We start from the raw sequence: 16,182 nt of genomic DNA on the forward strand, positions 1-16,182 counted from the left end.
CATATGCATCCCTAGTCCTAGCAGCGCTCCGTATTCAATTGCAGACAAGACCAAAAACGCCAAATACTCATGCTAAATGCCGTGATATCCATGCACAGATCGCTATTCTAAAACGCTCACATAAACCCTTATGCTTCAAAAGTTTGTTTCTCGCCCCTTGAAGTTCGACGACAGAGTGGTGCCATCGCCCTCGGGCAGCGTATCACTCTCGTCAGCCTCGTCGTTCTCCGACGGTAGAAGCCGCAGGAGCATCTCCTCCATCCGTGCCATGGACTTTTCCATGGCTGCCAGTCGGCTCGCCATATCGTCAAAGCCTTCGCCCGCTTCCGTGAGCGAACCACGCAGCTTAGGCGGTATCTCAAACATGGAGTCTCGGCGCGAAGCCTTTCTCGTCGTGTCGTGCGTCTCTTGCCGCGCGTACTGCCTCCGAATGAGGTGGTGCGTCAAGTCGTCGTCGACGGCAATATCGTCATGCACATCATCTGGAGGCGGCACATCAAATACCGCGCGGATGTACTGAAAGGCCGAGAGCTGCCACCTTTGCCAGAACCACTTCTGGGCCAGAGAGCCGACGGTGCCCGTCTCGAACGTCTTTGCCGGCCAGAGCAGACGGCGCTCGGCGACAGCGATCAACAGCAACAGGGGGAGGTTGACCAGACGAACAGTGGCGACATGGATCTTGTGGAACCAGCGCGGGCTGACGACGAACTTGAGCGGCAAAAGAAGGAATACGGCAAGCAGGTTGAACGGTGGCTGGTAGGCAAAGACAGCGTCCGCCTTGACGCCCTCGAGCGTGAGGACAGCCTTTCGGAAGTGTATCTCGGCGGCAGCGTTGCTGGAGATGTTGCTGAACGTATTGGACAGCATGGAGACGAGGATGGTGAGGAATAGAGTGTTGCCGAGGAAAGCAAATGTGATCATGACGACAGGTCCCAGGAGCCAGTGGAATTCCACCTATCCATGCAGCGTGTCAGTGCAAGCCATATAACGAAAAAGGGGTGATGAGTCTTACCGATCTGTGGATTCCCGTCCCGTCAAGTCCGAACCAGATGTATATCATCCACTTTGAAATTGTACTGAGCAAGTAATAGGCAAGCCATTAGCATTCGCACATAAGAGAGCCCACGAGAGGGAAACTTACAGCAGCGGATGGGCTCCCTGCCCCAACCACAGCAGAGACAGCAAGAATCCAAAGAAGCACCAGGCCGAAAGCGCCGTTAGGAGGAAAAAATCGGCCATCATGGACCGCAGCGATAGAAAGACGAGGTTATCGGACAGCCAGTTAAAGGCCAGCCGGGGAACCAGCACGGGGGCGGCGAGGGCCAAGACATCAAAGGCTTGCTCCGCGAGCACCGGCGAGTCCGTTCGCACTCCATACAGGCGCAGGCCACTGTAGATGACGAAGAGAAAGAGAAAGGTGACGTCGAGAAAGGACCATAGATTCTGCGTGTATACGTTCCTATCATCGACATGTCAGCTTTTTCTCCCTACTCCGACCTTGCTATAAGCCAAGTAAATCTGAAGGGGGTTCTTACCATCCGTGTGCCAAAATCGTCGCAAATTGATCCAAGCACCACCCAAACGCATAAACCGCAAACGCCGCCTCCAGATACGGGAGCTCTCCTTTCCTCCGCATGACCATGACAGCAACATACAGCCCCAGCAGGATCGTAAACTGAATCGCCTCGAGGTAATTGCGCGTCCGCGGCACAATCAGGCGATACTGGTTCAGCAGCGGCGACTCCCGCGGATCGTACAGCGAAATGGGCTTCAGCTTGTAGTGGTCCGGGATAATGTCCCACGACGTCGACGGCGTGTAAATGACCCTCCCCTCGTAAATCGCCGCGACGACCCGCTGGCACGTCGTCGAGCTGAGAAAGTGCCTGCTCTCGGTCAGGATGGCGACCTCGAGGGCGGGCAGGGTGCGGTGCGAGGTCCACCAGGCCTTGTCCTCGACCTCGTCGCGGACGTGGGCGGGCGCGTGCTGGAAGGGCTCGAAGCCGGCGACGAGGATGTGCGCCAGCAGCAGCAGGCCGTCGGCGTCGCCATCGTTGTCCTCGCCGAAGCGGCGCAGGATGCGGGTGGCGATGAGCTCGCAGAGGGTGGCGCGCGTCCAGTTTACGTTTTGGCGGTTGCTGGAGCGGGACTCTTCGTCGAGGAACTGGGCTCTGTTGACGAGGAGGCAGTAGACTTGTTCGTCATGTCAGCATACCTATTTCCTTTCTCCCTCCATCCTCTCAACATCGTCTCATTGACAGGCCTGCCGATTGATATCAGAAGACACACGCACCTATCGACACATCGCCCAGCTCGTAAAACTTGTCCACCAGCGGCCGGATCACCGTCACATTAATCTTGAGGTCCCGCAGCTGCTCCAGCGTCAGATAGTCCTCGACGACGCTCACAATGTCGCGCCGGATGCGGTGGATGTTGGTGTACACGGGCAGGTCGCTGTGCGGGTTCGTGCGGCAGCTGAAGACGTGCTCGCCATTGGGGGCCCGTTCCGTCGACAGCCTGCTGAGCAGCGGGCGGCGCTCGTCGGGCGCATCCTCGGAGACGCGGATCCGTCTGCGTCGGTCCGTCATGTGAGGCTTGGAGGGGAAATTGGGAGGAGGAGGAAGAGGAGGTTGGGAAGAAGTTGGGAGATGTGAAGGGTGAATGGGGGGGACTTTTTGGCGGGAGCTTTATGATGACGATGGTGGCTGGTGCGCAATCTGGGGGTACCTCTGGGGTAGAGAAGACTCGGAGGTGCTGGTGCCCGGGGAGGGTTGATGTATGAAGTACCTTAGGTAATGCAATGGTCATCCCATAAGGCCAAGAGCAAGGAAATTCCTCTGGACCATTCTAATTGATATACAGGTTCAAGCTTGAAGAGAAGAACCACTGTGAAAGCAATAAGAGCAACCAGATTCCTGGAAGACGCAGTGACACTCGCCCTCGAATCCCGGCTCGCTGGGCACCAGCATCAATCAGTCACCACCGCCACGCACCTGATTGGACGCGCCCCCACGAGGCCGAACCGCCTCGATTCGACGAACCGACGGCCGTGGATCGATCAGGTGCCGAGTCTGGATGGAGTCTGTTCTTACCATGCAGGAAGATGCCCGGGATGATTTACTTGTTGCCGCCGGAGCCTTTATTTTACTACTGTTTTTCTTGTTGTTCCCCAATCTCATGATGGGGGCAAGCTGCATTGACCAGGTATTCGCTGCTAGTAGTTACATGTAATCAATGCAATACATGCTCTAGTGAGCCGGCAGCTCATGCATGAGATCCATCTCACTGAATCCAGAGACGATATGCTACCCATTGACAAAAGACATCGCCAACCCGCCTCATGCATAGTCAGAAGCACGGTACCCAAAGCCATGGGCATGTCCTTTCCATCACAACCTCGCCTCCACGCCCTTCGCATCCCTCGCCTCCCTCGCCAGCTCCCACGCAAACTCCGCCAGCGGAACCCTCGTATGGATGTACATCCTCGCCTTGGCGCTGCTCGCCTGCCGCGCCGCATACCGCGCCGCGATCCCCTGGCACACGCCCGCCAGCTTGAAGATGTTGAACGCGGCGCCCCAGCCCAGCTCCGGCCGCGGGTCGTACCCCGACACCTCGGTGTACCACTGCACGATCTGGTCCGGCTGCGGCAGGCCGGGCGTCTTGCCGGGGAGGAAGTTGGCGCTGTCGGCGTAGGCGGACGCGCCGGGGGAGCGGGCGAGGTAGAACTGCGTGATGAAGTTGCAAACGTCCGAGAGGGGGTGCCCGATGGTGGACATTTCCCAGCTGTCGGTTTTTTGATAATGCACGTTAGCCCTGTCTTTCATCCATGGTCAAGTAGACGACGATGATGATGACCAGGAGTGTAAGGAGTAAAAGGGAAAAGGAAAACTCACTCCAAGATGCCAATCACCTTCGCCTCCTTCCTATCAAACACCAGATTATCAATCTTGTAATCCCCATGCACCAGCGTCGCCCGATCCTTGGGCCTCAACCTCTCGTCCCGGAAGAATCCCACCAGCTCCTCGAAATGCGGCAGCTGTCCCACGGGCTCCCCCGTCTCGACGTCCACAGCCTTGGCCTGGCTCTCGCAGATGGTCGCCCACGTCTCCGTCTGCCGCGCATAGAAGCCCTCGGCCCGCCCAAACTTGTCCAGCCCGACCTGCTTCACGTCGACGGCGTGCAGCCTCGCCAGCGTCTGCACCGCCTCCTTCCACAGCGCCGTCCGCTCCTCCGGGCCGACGCCCGGCATCAAAAAGTCCTCAAAGATGCGCCCGTCGAGGAACTCCATGATGTAGAACGGCGTCCCGACCACGGCCTCGTCCTCGCACAGGCAAAACGTCTTGGGCACCGCCACGTCCGTCGCTTCCAGCGCGTGCAGCACGCGGTACTCGCGCTCCACCTTGTGCGCCGTCTTGGAGAGGAGTTTTCCGGGCGGCTTCTTGCGCAGGACGTAGCGCTGGCCTGTGGCGTCGGTGATTTGGTATGTTGGGTTGGATTGGCCAAAGCCGAACTGCAAGCAAGCCGAGCTCACTGGTTAGCTGTGCGTCTTCTCCTCTTCTTGTTCATGAACAATCGAGGCAGACGAAGACGAACCTGCTTCAGATCAATTGGCGTCTTGATGACCGGCACATTGTCGTCAATGTACTTGGCCAATGCCTTTTCGTCGATAGGCTGTCGCACCGCGCCCGCCATCGTGAACGTCGATGATGTCGAGCCTTCTTATCGCCAATCGGCTTGTCCAACGCGCGTGCGTCACTCCGTCGCCAGCGTCCAAATAGCAGTAATCCGAACAGAAAAGGGCAAAAAACAAGTGAAGCTGTAGCAGTCAATCTACTCTAACCGCATATCCAAAGCCATAAGCAAGAAAGCAGTGAAGGGGGGAAGAGAAACACACACGGAAAAAGAAGAGAAGAGCAGCTTTCCCATCTTTGTGCTCCCCCCCCAAAGATGACGGACCAGTGCCGCTCCAGCAAGTCTGACATACCGAGGCTCGGCGGTTTGGCGGCTCCAGCACCCGCGCGACCCCAGACTTTATTTTTTCCAGCCACACACGGACTCCCCCGAGGTTGCCCAGCTTTTCCCCCTTCTATTTCCCCTCCCACCTCCCTTGCCCAGATCCTCTATTGCTACCAGGGCAGTCTTGCGTTTGTTTCCTCCTCATTGGACGGCGTGTAAGTCCAGGTTGAACGTCTATTACTGGCTGGATGAGCAACGTTCGCCCAAACAGGCAAAAAATGGTCGACAACTCCACGGGTCCAGACAAGTGGAAGGGCAAGCAAGGTACCTTGGAAGTTGTAAAGTAGCTACAAAGAAACCTCGTCGTTTAAGGCTTGCAGGCAAGTGTTTCCCGTCGCAGTCTCGACCAAGACTACACCAATCATCAATTCTTCAACTGCAGCTCAATACAGCACAACTCGCTGGCCTTACAATCACAAGACACAGGCTGCATAGGTATGTATTCACGCATAATACAGGTGTCCCGTCTCTGCAAATATACTTTATACTGCTGCATATCGAATGATATCAATTTCAAATGCTAGGAAAGCCCAGGCTATATCCGGTGACGGACCACCACCCTCACCTCTATTTCCACAACCCACAAAAGTACTCGGTCAACTCCTCCAATACCCAAGTGTCCAGACACTCTTCGCTCCCTCGTTGTTTCAAACATGCTGATATCTAACTGTGTCCTGCACACAGCGTACCTGTTTTTTAGTTGCTTCTTTGTTTGACCTATTCCCGCTCTTTTTTTTTATGCTTTGTGGGTTATGTTATTCCAGCTGATGCAATAAAAAAAAAGAAGAGGAAGAAGAGAAGAAAATGATAAAATGGTGAAAAGAAGAAGAAAGAAGAAGAGGAAAGAAGAAGAAAATGTAAAAGGTGAAGAGAAGCAAACACAAAATGACATACTGCCCTGATGCATCTTCATGGTAGCCAGACCAATTTCCTCCAAGTTTCAGCTCTTTCAAACGTTCCACAATGTAGAGAGAGAAAGGTAATAGACATAAGAAAAGAAAAAAAAAGTGTGTGGCGAGAAGAAAACAGTAAGGGGTATCCATCGTGTCGAGTCATCCATACATTCTACCCGCCCAACCAGTTTCCCCCCTTTCCGGCCGTTGTGATATCTCGTATCCGGCCGTGAGGAGAGTCAGCTCGTCTCCAGGCCAAGACGGATCCATCCTTCACAACAGTGTGGTGGAAGCGTCGCAGAGGTCGCGGGACATGCTGAGGTTCGCAGATCGGGGGAATGCGGAGAATATCACACGCCAATTGCCGGCCGTTAAATAAAAACGTCAAAAAGAAAACTCCCCGTCCCGTTCGATGCCTTCGACTGAGCATGATAGCAAAGACGCGTCCGTCTCCAAGGTCCCTGTCATCATGTCCTCATAATAGTAAAAGAAAAGAAAAATGAGAAAAAGAATGCCCATTTGCAGTACCAACAGTGGTCGGCGATGCTCGAGTAAGTGAGTGGAGAAGAAGCAGAAGAGGAGAAAGGTATTTAAAAAAAGGCCCAATCAGTTATTAACTGTCGTCTTCTGCATTTCCTTCGCCATTGTCGGTTTGGGTTTTGGGCTTCTTGCTGGACGTCGAGGGGCCAGATTCAGACTTGCGCTTCCCGCTCGGGGCATCCGAGGACTTCCCGGGTGAGACATCGTCCGAACCCTCACCCTTGCCGTCTAGCCCTCCCTTGGATTCCATGGCCGCCACCTCCTCCGCTGTCAAAAATCGACCGCCGGGTCCACGAGGCCTGCGCATAGCATGGTTGTGTCTGGACTCGTGGAGGTAGGGCTTTCGCCCCTTGGACGTCAACCGCAGCTGCTCTTCGAGGCGCTGGCGAGCGACGCGTCGCTTGAGAATTCGGTGGAACTGCTTCGCATTGACGTACAGGGGTGACTCTTCGACTGCGCCGGCGGGCATCTCTGGCGATTGTGGGTGCTGCATGGCAGGGGCGGGAGGCATGGGCGGGGGCCGGGGTCCGCCGTGGTTCATCATGCCGGGGGCACTCGGCACGCCGGGGCTGGTAACTTGGCTCATGCGGCGGCCGGGGATCTGAGAAATGCTGTTCATGCGGGGAGACGGTCGGCCATCCTTCTTAGCGCTAGGCATCCGCGGCGACGTGTGAGGCATGCTTGGATCCGAGTGCATGTAAGGGTAGCCGGACCCTGAGGCGGCGGCCGTGGCGGCCATTGCCGCAGCTTGGATGCCGGGGATGCCATACGGCACCGGCTGCATGCTGGGCTGGGGCACGCCGTACTGTGGTTGATACATGCCGTGAGCTGGGGCCTGAGCAGGCGGATGTTGCTGCTGGGACTGCTGCTGCTGCTGCTGCTGTTGTTGCTGTTGCTGTTGTTGTTGTTGTTGTTGTTGTTGCTGCTGCTGTTGTTGCTGCGATGCGGTTATGGGCGACGATTGCACGGCGTGCTGGTTGATGCCGTGGCTGGTGGGCGATGTGATACTTGCGCCGGCGGCAGAGTTCGCGTAACCTGCGTGAGAATTGTGTTGCTGCTGCGGATATTGCGCGTATTCCATCATCCTACAGAAAGAACAAGGACCAAAGCTGGTGTCGCGAATATGTCGCGAGCCGAAATGTGGGGTTGCGCTATCCGGCTGGTCCTATCACAAATCCCAGGCCCGAGGCTAGGAGAACGCTGGGGCGAATAATATCAACAGCGCAACGCTAGGCGGACTTGCTTACAGCGAGCAGCTGTGGTGGTGAGGCCGAACGGTTGAGAGTTGGATGAAGGAACCAAAACCCGTGCTAGGACGATAGTTCGTGTTTGATCGTGCCTTGATTGCTTGCTCTTCCTTCTTGCTCGGTGATCTCTCGATCCTGTTTTGGTGAGGGTTAAAATGCTTGGGTATGGGTTGGGCACGTCCGGTTGGGAAGCCGGCAGCGATTCGATGCTTGGGTAATCGCAAGAGAAATGCGTGCAATGTTCAGGCACCCAAAGTCAAGCAGACATGCGTGGGTGAGCTGGCAGGCTGGTGGGATGGTGCCAAGGTACGTGGCTCACAAAGCCGCACGACGTCTGCAGGCCGCTGTAGAGGGTGGCTGAGTTGCCGGGCGGGATAGAGCCCACGTGAAGCGGAAAGCGTCAAGAGGAGGAGAGAACAAGAGCCTTGTTCCAGCGTCGTTGCGACAAGGTACAGGCGGCACGCGATGCAGAGATGCGGACGAAACAGAGCTTTCCACTTCCCCAGAGCGTCTCAATCGAGGATTAACAGAGATCTATCCAACCACAGGCGTTAGCTCAGTTGTATATAGTAGGCGACGTGCTGCGAATGGTGAGACGGCCAGAGGTCTCCAGGCAAGGATGGAGACGAGACAGGGGTGCGAGCCACTGCGCCAGGGAGCCACACTTGTGATGCGTTGGCATAGTTGTAGCTCATGCATGACGGAATATGCAGCCAGATCCACCAAGGCCTACGGGGGGCCCGCAACAAAGCCCCCAACTGCTGCCGACACGTCGGCACACAAGTCTGCCAGAGGCAAATGAGAGCCCAAGGCGACGTCGTCGACTGGAGGCCGACGAGGCCGTGCCGATCCAGATAAGCGCCACGAGATTCGCATCTCCTAACGCGACGCAGTGTGCAGAGCAGTCTCGAGGCATCGCAGCCAAGGCATGTCGATTGCCTCATCCCGTCCGGATGGCAGGGCAGAGGGTTGGGCATGGAGACCCGGACACGCCACGAGGGTGGGGGATCAGGCTGGGCTTGGTGGTGGGTGTTGGCCGTGTCCGGTCAGAGAAGACAGACGTTATGGCCGAGGTTGGCAAACCGTGTGCGGGAGGGAGGGACGGGACGGGAGAAGCGAGTGAGGCAATGGGGCAGGTCGAACTCGAGCTTGCCAGAACCAGCGTCTAGCGTAGCTCAGCTCAACATGTGACGACCTGGTAGAATTTGGGAAGAGAGTGTAGAGGGAGAAGGACAAGGAAAGGCAAACTTGGCCGGACATACTCAGCCCTGGCGGTACTCCGTAGAGGGGCAGAAGTGATGTAACAGCTGCTTGAGTGCAGAACCAGGAAAAGAGGCTGTGAGAATACAGGCTGTGAGTCTGTGGTGGGCTGGGCTTGGCTGGGCTGAGCGAGTAGGAGGAACGGGTCGGTGTAAACGAATGCGTGGGCGACAAGGCTTCGTATATGCCTTGAGGAGGATCTTGTGCGAGAGCGGAAATAGATTCAAACAAGATGGTCGTGAAACGAGGGGAGCTTCTCAACGAGTAATGAGACCTGAGAGAGGGGGGGGCCAATACAAAAGACGAGGCAGGGAAGAGCAAAGAAGAAGTACTCGACAAAGACATGCAACTCGGATTCCGACTGGACGAACCGCGTGGCACACAAAGAAAGGAGGGTTTTGAATAGATGAAGAGCGTGAAGAATCAACAGGAAGAATCAGAAGGAATGAGCTGGGGAGCAGGTGTCTCTCTCTCTCTCTCTCTCTGCACATGCAGACAGACAGGATGGACGTTGACGATGACGGCATCAAGGCAATAAAAAGAAACAAATCAAAACTCCAAGAAATGCTCGGTACGTACCTCTTATACAACTTGGATGCAAGGAGAGCGCGTAGATGTGCCTGATGCTAAAACCAGGCTTCCGTCTGTCTGAGGTACTACCCGGGCAGTGATTGGCAGTGGCGGCTATAAGCTTTGGTCTGCTCTGCTCTGGCTTTCAGTCCCCAGCTCCTGGAAATCGACAGCGGCGTGCAGAGCGTTTGATTGAAGCGGGCAATAGCGAAATGGGCACTGCAGATGCGCGCTGTCACCTGATGGCGTGTTGCGCCAATGGAGAGGGCGAGGTTGAGGCTGGCGACGATGATAGGTCTCTTGTGTTGCGGGCGGGCGAGATGGATGAGGAGCAGCTACGCCGTCGCGGAACGCTGATTTGCTGGCGGGCAGGCTGAATTTTTAGGTGAGCCGGTGGGTGCCTGTACGAGCATGTACAAGCCCTGCTCTTGTTGGCTCTGACGTCGCAGCGAGCCGAGAGAAGAGTGGGGGAAAGCGGCGGAAGCTGTGGATGGAGGCTTCTCGCTGCGGATGGATGGATGCGAATGCTTTGCGCTGCGCGATGCTGGTGCGATGCGCTGCTTCGGGCGAGGTGGCGCTTGAGCCGAGACTGAGGGGCTCCGAGCGTCCGAGGGCGGCAATGTGAGGGACGACGGAGAATGTATAAGAATGCGGGAGAAGGACAAGAGATGAATTGTTGAGAATGATGCAATGCAATGCAAGAGGCGGCCAAGGGAACAACAATTCCACAGCTTGGGTTTCGTTGTCTTTTTGCCGGGATATGGCAGCAGGATCGTGTATGTAGGTAGAGCCGGGGGAGGTAGTAGTAGGGGAGCAAGCTCTCTCAGCCTGCACAGGAAAAAAAACTGGGTAGCTGAAAATAACAGCTCAGAAAAAAAGCTCGAGCTCCGACGGTGCAGAAGCTTTCGTCCACTGAAAAATCAGAATCCCGGCGCGAAATCGGCGTGAGCTTCGAGCTCTTTTCCCTTTTCTCCTTTGAACGCTGCGGCGACTGGCGCGCGGCTTTGGGGCCAAGCGGATCGGGACGAAGATAGTCGAGTCGCTGTGAATGGCCAGCGACGAGGCAGCGTGATTGTTTCGTTTGCTCCCTTGCGGACGAATCTGATTGCACGCGTGAGCGCGGGAAGGGCCCTTTTTTCGCCCTCTGGATTGCGCTGCTCGTTCGTTGGACAGGGCAGGGCGGCAGGGCGCGCAACGGCGGGATGATTGGTTGAGGGGGAGAGAATGGGCAAGGCTTCGCGAAAGAGGACGAGGGAAAATGCGAAGATATGATTTGAGGGGCGGGGGGGCCAGGGCGCTTTTAACACCTGTGACTGGCTGATTCAGCCCTAGGGCGGGGCCTGGCCAGTGGCTGGCGTGGTGTGCGCGCGCCTTGATTGGCCTGCGGCCCATGCGGCGACGCTCGGGCCACTGTGGCGCTTTTTCTTTTTCTGTTTCTGTTTTTTTTTTTCTTATTTCTTTTTTCTACCTCTGTTGTTGCCGTTCCATCTCGTCTTCCTCTTTGCCTTCGCCTGCTTCTTTGTTGATGCCTGCTAGCGCCGGTCGCTGTTTGGGCTCAGGCTGGGCTTGTCTTGTTCCGGCTCCTTTCTCTCTTTGTTCGTTGTTCCCGGCCATTGTCCGTCCGTCCGTGGCGGCACGGAGCCGCTTGCTCGTCCTGGCAACCAGCGCCCGACCGCGACGACGTTGCTTGCCACTGCCGAGCCATCGAGTCTTTGTCCTTGTACGAGTACTCTGCAACCCCGTGCATGATCATCATGTATGTATCCTGTACGTTCTCTCTACCTACCCGCGTCCGGCCATGACGTCGAACAAAGCCTACACGGTGCATAGCCGAGCTGCGGCTGGGTTCGCTCTTGTAGTGCTCCGTACCTGTACGATACATGGTGCAGCAACAGGCCGGGGTCATGGGCGAACCCTGAAAATAGAGCAGGCCCGTGGCCCATGCCTTGTTGAGACGAGGCACGTGTTCTTACTGGATGCTTCGTACCAGCTCTTGGCCACAGTCTCAAAGCTTGCAGCAGCGGCCATCAGCAGTCATCTGCAGCCCGGCGTCATCTGCTCTGGCCCGCGCATGCAAGTGGAACGCCATCCCGGCACGCTTTTATTGAGAAGAGAAAGCAATCCTTGATGTAATACCGTACCCGGGGAGCCTTGGGAGCCCGAGAGCCTTGCTTGCTGTGGTCCCAACCTGTGTGCCTGTCTGTCGTTGGTACCCAATCGCAGAGGGTGCTTGGCAGCACTTTCGAGTCCACCCAAGCCTTTGGCACCAACGAGTCTCCAGGTCATCGTATGAGCATCAGCACGAGCCTCCTCCGACCTGTCTCGCGCGTCGTTCAAAACAACAAGCATCTCACATCGTCCATTAACCTTAGTAAGGTGGGCATAGGAGCTACATGGTCTGTACATCTAGCATGAGATAGTACGAGTAGTACCTTAAGCAGGCAGCCTGTTCCTTGTCTTTCCGCCCTGGGGCTCAACCGCACGGGCGTCATCACCCTGTTCACTCGACAGCATGTCTGATACTCATCAGAAACCGCATCTTCTCGACAGCTGCAGACATGCCAAACTGACAAGACCCATTTCCACGCGAGCTGCCAGCATCATACTGCTGCTTGTACGCGCACGAACTATTACTATTATCCGCAACACCTGGCCATACTACCCAAATGATATCTCATCTCCCCCGCCTTCGGATAATCGTCTTTTTTCGTCCTCCATTCGCACGCGGCTCGCTGCTGTCAAACCCCCCGGACATCCAGCCCTGCTGGGAACATGAATCAAGCCCCCAGACAGTGTTGCTCAAGGATGCCTCGGACATTAGCTATGTACGAGTGCCCAAGGTACTACCTTGCGGTTGCACATAGTTTGCTCCGTGTGTTTGAAGCTGCTCCGTAGAAGGGAAATCATTGAAACCGGTGAACTCGTTATCAAGACCATGTCAAATGCGAGTACTTTCGACCTGCATCTCCCTGCCGGCCTGCCATGCATGTGTACCAGGAGCACGACTATTTCGTACGTATCGACTCATACACTTGGGGGCAACAGAATACTACCTAATAAGCGGTGACAATAACTTGAAGGGGGGCCGCAACTGAAGCGGGCGCAGATGCACCTCGTAAGTGCGGCTGAAATAAGGAAAAAGGAATAGCGACGTCAATATAAGTCAGACAGCGGCGAACCACGTCCGCAATGAGGCGATTGCTGGGCTATATCGCTAGGTGGTGATCCATGCAGCATGACACGAGGATAGTGGAAATCAATTCGTACGTCTTTCGTAATGTAATCGTATACTATGGGAAAATCCATCTCGATAGTCTCTGTTCTATGTAGTAGTTGCTTGATCACCTCTGATAGGGTCAACAATCCCAACAACCAGCCTGGTGACTGCCTAACACCTTCGATACCACAACACAGACAAAAGGCAGAGCAACGCCTTGTAAGTTCGCAATGACACGCGATGCAACGAGCAGAGACATGCTGTAGATCTTGCGTGCGACGAAGAAGAAGAAGAAAAGAAGCGCCTCCGGAAACAAGCTTTCTGCTGTTGTTGATACTGATCCTCTACCCAGCCCAAAAGTCGGTGTGCCCAATGGCAGCACACGAAACCTTTTCAGCTCAAAGCAGGGTCCCTGGCGCTGTGGAGGGCGAATGGCGAGTTGCAATCTGCAGCCTCGTTTGTTTTTTCTATTTTCCTTCTTTCTTCCCTCTTCTACGGAGGGCCTGTAACAAGTTGACAGGTGAGGTTGCATTCTGGGCGTTTGGGCGTTTCTGGTGTTGCTCGCCAACCGTCATGCGTAATTTCAGTTCGGTAGTCGTCGACTGTGACGAGAGCCCAATCTCGGAGTCACACTTCAGGAGCAAGGGTTGTGGACACAGGGCGAGCAGTCCTTGTCACAAAGAGGCGTTTGGCCATGATTCCACTTGTCTATTTTTCCTTTCTCTTCTCTTCCTACTGTTTCTGTTTGCCTTGTCTATTCTCATCGACAAGCTGTGCTTATTTGGTGGACGAGTCCAAGGTAGGTAAACAAATACGACTCATGTATACCCAGTGAGAAAGAGTCAAGTGAGAGAAGAGACAACAACGACGAAGCAGCCAATCATCGACCCGAATCCAAGCTTACGTATCCCCCCTGGTGGGGGGTTGCCGAGCCGGACGTGACCAAGGCAGCCAATCACGATGCCCAGCCAGCGCTGCGGCCCAGCTGAGTGGCTAAAAACCGAGGGCGGCATTTTTTTGGTCCGCTTGCTGTGAGTGGACACAAAATCGCTGTGGCGGGGGGGTCGGGAGCTGGGAAGTGGCGGCAGGATTTCCATGTTTTCGGCCTATGGTGCTGTTTTTGGCTCGAGGGCCCGGTGATGGGCCGGCCACTGTCGGGGCCAATTGCTGTCCTTGTTTGCCTTTTTTGCTGCGAATTGAGTTCTTGGGCAGGGTGGTTGTTTTTGCCTTTTGATGTACGAGTATGGCGATGTGAAGGATTACATGATAAGGTAGTGCGGAGTACTCCGTAGTACCTTACCACTTCGTACCGGGCTCAAAATGAAGCAAGTATGACTTGGTAGGTACCTGAGCGTTCGAAGGCACAAGGTAATATGAAGCATCTCGTATCGTATAGGTACTTGAGGGGGGCCCATACCTTCGTCTCTACTTTGTATCGTTTCTTCGGATAATTGCCAGTCTCTTCACACATCTCCGAAGGGCTGGACCTGGCTACACTGCATCATCACCTGCCATGCGTGGGCGCTTGCATCTCTTGATATCATTCCAATGTGCAAGCCCTTCCGCCTCGGATATGACCCTCGCATGGTGGCGCATCAACCTCCGCGGACTACCTGATGTCTTGACGTAAACATGCAGGTCTGAAGGCGGCAAATTTCGCATCAAATTGGAAGTATATATGACATACGATACGGTGACAGCGAAGAGGGAAACTGTATAGTATTGATGTGAAATTCGCCTGAAGGATCTCCGTATATTGCAGGGTAGGCTCATGCACGAGAAGCCAGCTGAAAGCCGCCCTGCGTATACTAGCAGTATGTACAAACTCGGCAAGACGGCAAGATGGAGTAAGGACAAGAAGTAGCGATATGTGATGACAAGCCACCCTCATAAGGTGTTACTAGCAGCTCAATGATGTAGTGATAGAAGGTGGAAGAGACTTGGCCACTGCTGCTACATCCAAGTCTCTCTCTGATATACAAGCAATACGCGACAGAGCCTCATCCAACTCACCGCCCGGAGCCTCATCTCCACCATCCCCATCCGCTGATCGCTCATGTGTTCCGATTGGTCTTTACACGCCCAATCCCAAGCATGTTCAACGGCCCGTAATACCAAGTATGTACACATCTGCAACAATACGAGGTATCTACAGACAGCAAGAGAGAGCAATACCCGGCCCGGGGTACGGGACACTTGCCGCTTTGCTTTTCTTCAAGGGATCCCGGACGGCCATTGTGTGACATATGCAACCGCTCAGTCTATCTTGCTGTTAAATTCGAGCTTGATTGAATGGATCATGTCATCGGAATCTGACCTCCTTCAGCCTCAGCCCAAACCCAGAGAGATCCGGGATGGGTCCAATCACTCTGAGAACACCTCTGTCCTGGAGAGAAAATACCATCATGGACGAAGTATTCATTACAACTACACGACTGTTTTGTGCGGGAGCTGGAGCGCAATGAATACGGTCTGCTATAACTTACCCCTTTCGACCTTTTGGTTTCATGGTCACAGAGTTGATACTCACTACAACGGACGCTGAATGACCGGGTGCAACAAGGAACATCATGACCATTCTGCCGAGATAGTAAAGAGCTTCGACTCCCGCCGGCAGTCCTTCGTGCTTCCAATAAAGCGTTTCGAGTCCCAACGACAGCTTACGGAGGATGAACTCATAGGTCAAGAACCTGCAAAGCCTACAGAATGCCGCCGACAAACGAATCAGCTCACCGGAATACCCGTTGCAGACGAAACAAGGATATGGTGGCGAAATGCACAAGTCTTTACCGACTGAGCATGAGTGTGTCTGTCATCTCTATGTAGGAACACTGGATGGCGAGGATGGTAGGTAACACACATCGCCTACACTTGCTCGCCGACGGTCCATCCGTACTGGCTGCCTTCGTATTCGCAAGCCCACCGCCCCCCCTAATGATAGAGACAAGCTGTACAGGAATACCTCAGATCCATCTCCGCTGCACCAACTCCAAGAGTTCCTTACTTTGAAGGGACCACGCGTAGACAGAACATACACACTTGTTTCGTCAACAACTCTTACAGCCGCTTACCCCCCAGTATATCATCATTCCAAGAAAGCGGCATTGCATTCACTGCAATGAATAAACATAGAGAGAAAGTATGACTCTGATCAGACAATTCCTTGGCATAAGAAGCTTCGAGATAGAAACCTACAGACACACACGCTCGCGGAAATGGCGTAAGATGTAGTCAAAATGTCTCAGCTTACGTTTACTCCCATCGGGAACATCCGCCGCCTCGTGTCCTCCAGAGTTCCCACGTAACACCGGCGGCTCATGTGATGGAAATCGAGCAACTTTGTTGCGCGATGCCAACTCGATCGTGCTAACCTCTCTTGATCCAGGCAGTATGATTCTCCGCGCAAGTTGCTGAGGACGACGTCAGCAGGATGTGCTTCTCT

At 54.8% G+C, this 16,182-nt stretch overlaps 2 protein-coding genes across 2 annotated transcripts; both read right to left on the bottom strand.

The window, feature by feature from the left end:
• Window positions 1-45: 45 nt before the first annotated feature.
• On the bottom strand, window positions 46-4,689 carry BBK36DRAFT_1205421 (APH-domain-containing protein; the record flags this gene model as incomplete). The annotated part of the gene is made up of 8 exons (XM_024897357.1): window positions 46-954; window positions 1,013-1,076; window positions 1,142-1,459; window positions 1,536-2,190; window positions 2,291-2,591; window positions 3,405-3,780; window positions 3,891-4,527; window positions 4,587-4,689. 8 exons carry the CDS (start codon window positions 4,687-4,689, stop codon window positions 136-138), a joined length of 3,273 nt encoding a protein of 1,090 aa, XP_024748757.1. The 3' UTR covers window positions 46-135.
• Window positions 4,690-6,519: 1,830 nt separating this feature from the next.
• Window positions 6,520-7,530, bottom strand: BBK36DRAFT_1121786 (hypothetical protein; the record flags this gene model as incomplete). Its single annotated transcript, XM_024890868.1, has 1 exon — window positions 6,520-7,530. One exon carries the CDS (start codon window positions 7,528-7,530, stop codon window positions 6,520-6,522), a length of 1,011 nt encoding a protein of 336 aa, XP_024748758.1.
• Between the last annotated feature and the right edge of the window lie 8,652 nt (window positions 7,531-16,182).

This window comes from Trichoderma citrinoviride (genome assembly GCF_003025115.1).
Source record: "Trichoderma citrinoviride strain TUCIM 6016 unplaced genomic scaffold BBK36scaffold_9, whole genome shotgun sequence".
NCBI lineage: Eukaryota > Fungi > Ascomycota > Sordariomycetes > Hypocreales > Hypocreaceae > Trichoderma > Trichoderma citrinoviride.